At 63.2% G+C, this 10,108-nt stretch overlaps 1 protein-coding gene across 1 annotated transcript in view; it reads right to left on the bottom strand.

Moving 5' to 3' along the window:
* The window catches only part of STXBP1 (syntaxin binding protein 1), a 9,249-nt gene extending 2,071 nt beyond the window's left edge, over positions 1-7,178 (bottom strand). The window contains exons 1-16 of the mRNA XM_009282264.2: positions 7,134-7,178; positions 6,883-6,964; positions 6,047-6,123; positions 5,745-5,823; positions 5,287-5,390; positions 4,296-4,444; positions 3,802-3,886; positions 3,473-3,603; positions 2,948-3,055; positions 2,771-2,831; positions 2,100-2,165; positions 1,829-1,909; positions 1,580-1,718; positions 1,256-1,365; positions 962-1,077; positions 770-849 (exon numbers count right to left, since the gene is read on the bottom strand). Of these exons, the coding sequence (XP_009280539.2) occupies positions 770-849; positions 962-1,077; positions 1,256-1,365; positions 1,580-1,718; positions 1,829-1,909; positions 2,100-2,165; positions 2,771-2,831; positions 2,948-3,055; positions 3,473-3,603; positions 3,802-3,886; positions 4,296-4,444; positions 5,287-5,390; positions 5,745-5,823; positions 6,047-6,123; positions 6,883-6,964; positions 7,134-7,178 (1,513 nt within the window). The remainder of the gene's footprint in view (positions 1-769; positions 850-961; positions 1,078-1,255; positions 1,366-1,579; positions 1,719-1,828; positions 1,910-2,099; positions 2,166-2,770; positions 2,832-2,947; positions 3,056-3,472; positions 3,604-3,801; positions 3,887-4,295; positions 4,445-5,286; positions 5,391-5,744; positions 5,824-6,046; positions 6,124-6,882; positions 6,965-7,133) is intronic.
* Positions 7,179-10,108: the final 2,930 nt, after the last annotated feature.

Raw genomic sequence — 10,108 nt, 5'->3', positions numbered from 1 at the left:
GGAGGACCCCAAGACACAGTCTCTCTCCTGAGAAGCTTCAGGGGCTTACGCTGAGCTGGAGGCTTCACACCTGTAATCAACCTCCGTGGGATAAGGGACCTGCTCTTGCTTTAATCGGTGGTGGAGGGTTAATGCCATCTGCGAGATGTTGCCCTGCCCCAGTCCCCTCTGGTCCTGGGGATGAGGTTTAGGGGTGCCCTGGGCATGAAGCCACCCCGGGAGGGTTTGCATGGACTGTGGTAGAGGAAGGCAAGAGCTGCGGCTCTGCTTGTCATTGGTGCCTGGGAGCAGGGGTGGCACTGAACTGCAGTGATATCCCCCTCCCCAAAGCGTGGCTCCAGGGTCTGTCTGTCTGTCTGAGCAGGTGGGAAATGTCTGTGCTGGGGAGCGGTTTTGGTGCCTGGGATCCCCCGGGCTCTGGGCAAACCCCGGGAGGTTGCTCCAGTTCAAGGGGTGGCCGGGAGGGAGCGGGTCAGGAGGAAGGCAGTGCCTGGAAAAAAAAATCACTTTTCGGCTCTGCCCAGTGCTACCCACGCGCAGACCCCGTGGGGCAGCTCCCGTGGGTACGGGCACGGCTGTGCCTGTGGGCAGGGGTGAATGGCGCCGAGCCCGTCTCCCCTGGCTCGGCCGGGACATGGGCAATGCTGCCACGAGGCTACCCAGCAGTGCCCATCGTGGCAGACGGTGCAGCACAAGAAGCAACCAGTTTGTTACTGCATTTTGTATTGCAGGGATGCCGTGCAAGCCCGGCCGGGGCCGTGCATCCCACCTGCGGCCAGCGTGCACGTGGGGGCCAGGAAATCCTCCCAAAACGTCCCAACCTTGTTGCAATTGCAGGCAGCAAGCAGCCTGGAGGGCACATGTCGGGGAGAGGTGTCAGGGTTTGGGCTGGAAGCGGCCAGCTCTCTGCAGGTCCCTTCCCGGGTGGTGCTGAGGTCCCTGCTCCGTCCCCCGTCCCTACCCTTGCTGGCTCACCTCCATGATGTCCTTAATTACGGGGGTCCATCGGGAGAGCTGGTAGGTCTGCTCGCTGATCCGCTCCTTCCGCTCCGGCTTGCTCCGGCGGCGCAGGGTGGACTGGGCAGAAAGAGCACAGAGACACCCTGAGACACGGTGGCTCCGGCGGTGGGATCAGGGCCACCCCAGAGGGGTGCTGGGGGCATCCCGGGGGGTACACGGTTCCCATAGCAGAGTGGGTGCCATGGCCCTCCCAAGGGGCAAGGAGGGCTGCGGGGAGCAGGAGGTGGACACTCACGTCTGTGATGATGGGCACCCCGAGGTGGGCCATGTTGGTGATGATCTCGCTGTCCTCTGCCGGGATCTGAGCGTGCTGGATCAGCTTGTTCAGGTTTTCCTCGGTGATACCTGGAAATGCAATGGGGAGATGGTGTCCTCCTGAGAAATGCTTCCCGGTGGGGACGCAGCCCCTCCGTTGTCACCTTAGGACACCTGGCTTGGTGGTGGTCGGGGAGACAGGGCTGAACTTTTCCATCTGGCTTATCTTGGCCAAACCCTGAGCTGTTTGCCACCCGGAGCTGCCCACACGTCTTGCCCACCCCTGCCCAGGTGTCCTCCTCACCGTTCTTCAGGAAGATGTAGAGCAAGATGATGCGGATCTTGTCATAGGTGCTGACGTTCCCATCCAGCAGGATGGGGACGATGGCCCTCATGGGGTCCTTGATCTTCTCGCCTTCAGCATCAGTGCCCATGGCCAAATCCTGCGGAGAACACACATACTCATCACCCCACAGCTCAGTGCTGAGCTGTGGGGCGGGAGCTGCCAGCCCCAGTTGTCCCCGTGGGGACGTGGGGCTGGGGGAGCTGGTACCTGTTCGACTCTGCAGAGCTTGTCCACCGTGCCCTGGTAGTGCTTCATGCAGTCCTCAGCCAGGTGCAGGTGGGTCGAGTACTGGGGAGACACAAGTGGTGCAGTCACCACTGCGGTGCTGGCAGCAGCCGAAGGTCCCCGTGCCACCACCGCGGCCTCAGCCCCTGCCCACAACCAGGGACCCTCTGGGGAGAGCTGCCATCACCTGGCTCCCTGGGTGGGCTCAGTGCCAGCCGCTCTGCACAGACGTCTTCCCCCCCACTCCTCGTACCTTGCTGAGCTCCTTCTGGTACTGCGGCATCTTCTTCAGCATCTGGGACAGGTCTCTCATGGTGGTCTGCGAGGGAAGGGGACACGGTCGCTCACCCTCTGGGACTTAGGGACCATGAGCAGAGAGGGGATGACCCTGCCAAGGACTTCTGTCCCCATGCGAGCCCCTCGCAGGGGTTTGGTGATGCCTGCCGTGGCATTGCTGGGTCTCCTCCGCTGCAGCTGAGGGGCAGGGAGGGGGTCTGCAGCTCTGCAAACTGGAGGGGTGGGGGGAGAAATCCCCCCCCAGGGGATTGCACTTGGCTGAGGCTGAGATGGTGCTTTCAGCTTCGGGCCACTTCTACATCCTATTTCCACTGGGGTCCCCTCACTGCCACCGACTCGGGGTCTCCGCAAGGGAACCAGCCGGGGACAGAGGCAGCCGCTGTGGGATGGGCACAGACCCCCATGCCAGGGGCAAACCGACCCCCACAGTGCGGTGCTCCCAAGGCACCCCCTTTCCCCAGCCCCAGGCGTAGGGATGGCACCCCCTACCCCCGCCAGGGACCTGAGCACCCTTGGTGCTTTGCAGAGGTCCCCATCAGGCATCCCCCAGGAGAGTCCACCATGTGCTAGCCCACGGCAGAGCTCCCCGGGTGCCTGTCCCCAGCTCGGCGGGCACAGTCAGGTCACCTTATCGCCCGTGTTCATCCTCTTGCTTGAAGAAAACTCCTTCAGGGACCGGGTCACCTCCCTGGGGAGAGGAGGAGGGCACAGCTGTCAGCGGGGAGGGGACCCCAACAGCGGGGTGGGTGGCAATGCCGAGCCAACATCCCACCCAGCTGGCAAACCGCCCACAGGGACACTCACTGGGACACCTCGGCGATGTGTTTGTGGCGCAAGGTGACCCACAGGTCGTCGTCCTCATCCAGGAGAACCTCCTTAATCCGGGCTTCCCCGATGCCGCTCGTCTCATACCTGGGAAGAGGACAGGGAGCGTCACGGCAGGGATGGGGCTGGGGGGGCACGCGGTCCCCTCAATGCCTTGGCTCTAGGGAGGTAGGGGAAGATGGGGGGACATGGGGGCTCTTCTTGGCTCTGCCAGCAGCGAGGTGAAGTTATTTCAACTCGGTTTCACATCTCGCCTTCTTGTACCCCTTCAGCTGCTAAATGTTGGGAAGGGGCAAGGGTTGAAGGCTAGAAAAGCCCCTTTTGCATCAGTCCTGCCCATCACGCCTGCCAGGCTGCAGGCAGGAATGGTTTCTCCCCACCAATGACTTGTGATGGATGGAGGGATGCGGAGGCTCAGACTTCATGGCTGAGCTTCCAACTCCTGTTCGAGGGCTGGACTCGTGGGGGCCATGGGGGTCGCAGGGACGGCAGCGCTGCACTCACTTGTAGACGTCGTTCTCGATAGGCAGCAGGTCGTAGCTCATCGCCTGGAAGGTCAGCTCGTGCAGCACCGGGGAAGCAGGGTCAAAGCCGCGGTCCAGGATGAGGAGCTGGGAGCGAGCTTTGTCCGGACCCTGCAGAGCAGAGGGAAGCCGTCAGCAGCAGGGCCGGGGGCTCCTCCAGCCCCGCAGGCGGTCAGGGGAAGCCGGGGCCACTTCGGGGTCCCCGCTCGGGGTCTGCGACTGCCGCACGGCAGAGCTCGAGCAGGACTTCAGGAGTGAAGCATCACCCGAGCATCCTCCCCCGGGGCTGCCGGCACCGTCCCTGCTCACCTCGCCCATGGTGGGGTCATCAGCCTTGTAGGCGTCCAGCTTGTCCTGGATGAGCTGCGCCAGCATGGCATTGTCCTTGTAATCCCTGGAGGAGGCAGGAGGAGAGGTCAGCTCCCCGGGGCGGCTGGCTGTCGCCAGCGGGGGATGGGGAGGAGCTGCTGGTTTCCCTGTGCAACGTCCTTGGCTCATGGGAGAGGAGGGACCTGAGCAGGTTTTGTTGCCTCTTTCCACCTCTTCTTGGGGTGCCCTGCTTTGCCTTGGTGCCACTTGGATTTTAGGCTCCCACCTCCCCAGCTCTCCAGAGCATCACCCGAGTCTGAGCCTGTTTTTACGCTGAGCATGGGTGTCTGTCCGTCCCACCATCGCCATCCCCACGCCCTCACCAGCACCGGACACAGCCTCATCCGTGCCCTGTGCTCAGCACTGCCCCAGCTCCACCGCGCTGCTGGGGGTGAGGGCAGGTCCCGGGGGGGTGCAGACCACGCTGCCCTTACCCCCTGTACCGCACGGCCGGGTACTCCTTCAGTGTGGCGCACAGCGTGGCGATCTGCTCCGCCAGGCGCTCCAGGATCGGGTTCTTCATCTGGGCCTTGTGGGGGCTGTAAAAGCTTTGGAAGGAGTCGGCCGAATCCAGGGAGTAAACCTGGGAGGTGCAGCGGGAGGGAGGTTAGAGGGGATGTGCTGCAGGGGACGTCCGGAGGAGAGCAGCCCCGCAGGACACCCCAGTGGGTTTGGAAACCAGATTCAACCCCAGACAAAGGTCCCCAGTTGAGCCTGGGACCGGGCAGCCAGAGCTCAGTGATGCTTGGGGCATCCCTTGGGCTTTCGGCTGCCAGCTCTGGACCCTGATGCCTTCCCCAGCTCCGGCTCTGCAGCACAATCCCTACCCATGTGTAGCCCCCCGGGGTGAGCAGAGGAGGCAGGAGACCCCCTGCCCACAGCAGTCATCTGCTCTCAGGCAGGGAACCAGAGACCCAGGGACAAGCGGGGACACGCTGCTCCCTGGCTGTGCCACCAGTAAAGACCAGAAGCCAATTTGGCTGTGTGTGGGGATGCCAAGAGATCATCTTCTGCCTGTCTTCTCCCCAGCAATGCTGAAGCTTGAAGGGTTAATGGCACCAAGTGGGTCCGGCACCATCTGTCCCTCCCTGTCCCCCTCGTGTCCCCATGTCGCCAGCACGGGGCCAGCTCCCCGGTGCCCTTGGCTGGGGGCTGTGCCGGGGGGGGGTGCAGAGCTGGCCAATGTGGCTGCCGGCACGGGGCCAAGGCGTGGTGCCTGCTAAATCCCCTGTGGCAGATCAGCCCCGAGAAGTAATCGAAGGAGACAGGGAGGAAGAGCTGAGCAGGAGGCGAAGAGCCGGCCGGGGGAGAGGGGTGTGAGGCTGCTACACAAACCCTGGTGGGCTGGAGAAGGACCCGGAGCATCCCCCGGCTGTCCCATCCCCTAGACCACCCCAGCGGCGACGGTCCCCAGCCCAGCCTCACCTGGGACTCGGAGGGGAGGAAGGCAATGTTGATCTCCGTCAGGGTTTTGATGACCTTGGCAGCACGGGATTTCACCAGCTCGTTGAAGAGGGCGTCGGGGCAGGCTGCAAGGAGAGGAGGAGGAGGGTAGCGCTCAGCATCCCAGCATCCCTCCATCCCCGCTTGCTTGCATGCGTTTTAGTGACAGAGACTTTCCCTGCCCTCCGTTTCTTTCTTGGAGGAGGGCTGGCTGCCTGCAGCACCTGCCCTGGGGCACAGGGATCCAGCCATCCTTTTGGGAGCGGGTGATGGAAACCACCCGTCTGCACTTGCAGCCGCCCAGTGCCATGGGCAGGATGGGGCTGTCACCCCACGGTTTGCTCTTTCTCCTTCTCTCTTGCCCGGGAGGTGGCAGTGGGGAGCTGGGGGTCCGGGGTGCCCAGGCAATGGGGTGGGAGCTGCGACCCCCAGATACTCACAGTCAGTGAAGAAGACGTGGGCAGCTCTGTACTTGGAGGTGGGGGGATCCTTGAAGTCGTTGATGAGGGAGTGGATGGACTGCAAGAGAGAAGGGAGCAGCTGGGCTGGGCAGGGTGGCACCGCGGGCATCTCGGCAGGGTCACCCAGGGTCCTCCCTCCTGGCATGGTGGAAGCTCTGCACCTCTGGTCCACCGCCCCAGCGGCACCATGTTGGCCTCGCTGGAGCCAAGATGCCATCCCCGGGTGGGCATCCCTCTGCTTCCCCCCGGCCAAAGGCCGTGCCCCCACACCGCGTATTCACCTTCTCGGAGGGGGTGATGAGATAGACGGCCTCCAGGCTGGGCAGCGGCTCCCGGCGCTTGTTGATGTCTTCCACGACTGGGGGGGAAAAAACGGGGGCCGTGGCAGGGACGGGTGCAGGCAGGGGCACTCGGCTACGCAGGATTGTTGGATATCCCACGGCAGCACAGGACCAGCCCTGCCAACCCCTCCGTGTCCAAAATGTCCCCAGCCACCCGCCCCTGCCCAGCCGGGAGCTGGGACAGGGGCTGTCCCCACCCCATCCCAGCCCCACAGTGCCCTGCTGGGGCTGCGGGCGGGGGTGCCTGGCAAGGTCCCGGGGGGCCGGTGGATTTGTCTGTGTGCTCCCATGCTGCTGTTGCCTTGGTTTATTCTCACATCCCTCCGCTGGAGGGGACCGCCCGGGGGTGATGCTCTGGTGGTACCTGGGCTGGGGCAAACCCCCGCTGCCCGAAACACCTCCCGATGCACGGCCTGGGGTTTCCTTCTCCTTTCTGAGTGCTGCAGGGAGCTATGTATAGGGCTGACATAAAATAACACTTGGTCTCCTCCTTGGACTGAGATACTGCCAGGAGACAAGACGTTTGGGCTCCTCCAGCCCCAGCAGGCAAGGAGGGAGGCTGTGAAACATCAGCCTGGCACCAAGACAGTCTTCCATGAGCAATGGGAGGTAGCGTGTCTCCATCCCAAGCGGGATGGGGCTGGGTGGGGGCCGTGCTTCCACCTCGACCGGCTTGTGCCAGCCTGCAGATGCCTTTGCGGGTCCCCTGGTACAGAGGGAGGTTTTGCCCTTCCTACAATGAGGTTTGCGAGAGACGGCTGGGACCCGGCACTCACTTGTTATGCCCTCCGTCATGATGTCGGTCATCTTGCAGCAGGAGGAGAGCATGCGCATGCTGAGCTGGTCCACCACCAGCACCTGGGGAGAGGGGCTGTGAGCTGGGGGCATGGCAGGCAGCCAGGGAACTGCCCTTCCCCACCCCTTCCCCACCCTTGGGGGCTCTCTGCCCACACCCACCCCCTCCCTGCTTCCTCCTCCCCACCCTCCTCCTCCTCCTCTCCCGGCCCCCCCAGGGTTTGGCACTCACCTTCCATTCGCCCTTCTTCTTCACTTTCCGGATCACATCGTGCATAATCTCTGCAAGAGAGGGAGCACGGGGGTGGGTGAGCACCCCAAGTCCCCCCCTGTAGCACCCCAGGGCCCGTCGGCAGCAGCGGGGTCTGCACTGGGGGCACTGACCCCCCCCACCTGTGTGCGGGGCCATGGCGAGCCCCACTCCCCCAGTGCCTTTCCTGGGAATATGGGGAGGAGATGGGGGGTGGTTTTGGGGTACCCAGGAAGGGGCGGTCAACCCCCAGCCCTGTTTTTCTCTTGTGCTTGGCACTAACAGACGGAGCCCACGCCGGTGGGGAGCCACGGGCTGGCAGAGGGTTGGGGGGTCCCTCTGGGGAGCCTGGGGGCCACCCCACGTGTCTCGGCCCTAATCCGAAGTGCCGGGAAAACAACAGTGGCTTAAGAGCTCCTTTTAGAAACAAGAATCAAGCGGCCTGAGCCTGTTCCTTGTAATCCCTCGCAATCTCATTTCACCTCCCGCGGCTGCTGGGCTTATGCAACGGGCTGGGATGGCAGCACCCGCGGGTCCCCCCGTGCCCCAGGGACCCCTCGGGGCTGCAGCCACCCTGCACCCATACTCCCAGGCACAGACACCCTGCTTCTGCCCCGGGCCAGCCTGCGGGGCTGCTCCCCGTGGGGTGCAGGTTAAGGCCATGCGAGGAGGTGGCCCCAGCAGTGGGGTGGGGATGTCACCTTTTGGGGCTGGGATTTCAGGAAAGGGGTTTCAAGCCTTGCCAGAATAGGTACTTGCACTCCTGCCAGACACACGTGCTGCCTAAACATCTGCGTTGGGGGACATGAGGTGCCCCCAAAACCCTAAAGGTCCCCTTTTTACCCTGGTCTATGAACCATCACCCCTCGCAGAGCAGGGACACACCGGGGAACTACCCGGCTGAGCCCAAGGGAGAGTCTGTGTCCATGAGTGGCTGTGCCATGTCCTCCGCGTGGTGATTCTCCCTGGCTTTCTCCCCTGGAGGGTTTTGCTCTGTCCCTCTGGTCCCAGGGACAGCAATGGAAATGCCCAATTAAAACCCAATTAAGAGATGTTTCTAAATTAGAAAATACGCGAGGTGTGGGGAGCCCGTTGTTGAGGGTGTCAACCTGCCAGCCTCAGCCTTGGGACCCTTCCCCTGTGGGAGTGACCCCAAGGGTGCCAGTCCACTGGTAAAGCTCAATTTGGGTTTATATGGGGCAGTCTGGGGCTTAAATTTGTCCCTTTTTTAGAATAAGGCTTGAGGGAGGTATGCAGAGGGGACTGCACCCAGCCCTAGAAACTCCTGCTTTTGGGTGATGCTGAGTTTGGGCAAAACACCCCATCTGCCCAGCCCCCATCCCTGCTGGCGATTTGCACGGGTACGAGCGGCTTGGGGCCGGCTGGGGCCTCGCAGCCGCCCTGCGCTGCACGGAGCATCCTCACCGGGAGAGCAGAGGGGCCCTGCCAGGCTCGGCCCCGGCCCCGGCCCCCGGGGGTGATGCTCCCCGTGGTTCCCCCACGCTGCTGGGCTCCTTCACCGTGCTGCCATCCAAACACCCCATGGTGATTTCACGGGCTGAGCGAGGCTGTAACACCTCCCGGGCTGCCTACGGGGCTCAGAGCCACAGCACCGGGGTGGGGACTGGTGCCAGCAGGGATAAAACGGGAGCCTGTGAGCATCGCTGGTCTGTCTGTCCTGCTGTAAAACTTGGCGGCAGCCATTCCTACCGCTGTACATCCACCTCCTTCCCAGCGACATCTGCCTTGGGGGAGCCCCAGGAGGATACTGTCCATGAACTCGGGGTCCTGCCTGCCCTTGGTCACATCCCTTAGCCTCTCCATTGGTAAAGGGGGTGCAGGGTACTTCTGGGCCAGGGAAGGGGGGATGGAGAGTAATTGGGTACAGATGGTCTGTACCTCTGAGCCCCCGAGCTGGACACTGCTTGAGGGGAAAAGCTGCTGCAAGCACCCATGTGCACTGCCCACCCGAAGCCGGGTCACCCACGCAGCAAAAAAGTGAACCGGGAATTGCCCTCCGCTGTGGGCAGGAGCCGGCAGCGAGGGCTGTCCGTATGTCCCCGGTCCTGCTCTCTGGTCCTTCGCTGGTGCAGGAGCGGGGCCGGGAAGGAGGGATGCCAGCGCATCCCTCCTCTTCCTTTCATTACTCATGTTTGGCTCCTTCCCCGGAGCAAGGATCCAGAAATAACAGTGCTGTTTACAAGGCAGCACGCACGCGCCCTCCATCCCACACCAACAACCTCAATCGCAAACAACAGGGAGTAAAGCACGGGGGGGCCGTGGCGGTGCACCACATGCCGGGTGGCAATACTGGCCGGGAAGGGGTCAGGGTCTGGCTGTGAGCAGCCAGAAAGAAATCCTGCCCCTGCGATGAAAATACCGCTTTGCTCTGGGGCCGGGAGGGGAAGGAAGGAAGGAGGCTGGGAACGAGCATTTTGGGGCCCAAGGGAGGTGCTGTTGGTGCAAAGGCTCCCGCGGCTCGGCTGGCGCGGTGCTCCCCACACCCTGGAAGGAAGGAGGCTGGGAACGAGTTGGGGCCCAAGGGAAGGTGCTGTTGGTGCAAAGGCTCCCGCGGCTCGGCTGGGGGGGGCTCCCGTGCTGTTGGTGCAAAGGCTCCCGCGGCTCGGCTGGCGCGGTGCTCCCCACACCCTCCGTTTGCTGCGGCAAGGGCGGGACGGGGGCTCAGGACAGGGGAGCCCGAAAAGGGCTGCCTCAGCCACCCCTGAGCTTGTCCTCGCTGTGGCAGCCGCTGCAGGGGACATTTCGTCTTCAGCGCCTGGCTTTGTGGGAACTCTCTCTCCCTTTTGCATATGTATGGGTTGAGCTGGATGCGTGCGATGGGGAGAGCGTCTGCCTGGCTGTGCACCTCCCAGTGCAAGAAGTGCTGTCACGTCCCCCGGCCTGATCCTGGCACCAAGATGGGCCTCCCAGAGCAGAAACTGGGCACCTCTGAGGGT

This window comes from Aptenodytes forsteri, unplaced genomic scaffold, assembly GCF_000699145.1.
Source record: "Aptenodytes forsteri isolate BGI_AS27 unplaced genomic scaffold, ASM69914v1 Scaffold325, whole genome shotgun sequence".
Classification (NCBI taxonomy): domain Eukaryota; kingdom Metazoa; phylum Chordata; class Aves; order Sphenisciformes; family Spheniscidae; genus Aptenodytes; species Aptenodytes forsteri.
Note: the sequence above shows the minus strand (reverse complement) of the source record. Positions and strands in the feature narration are given on the sequence as shown.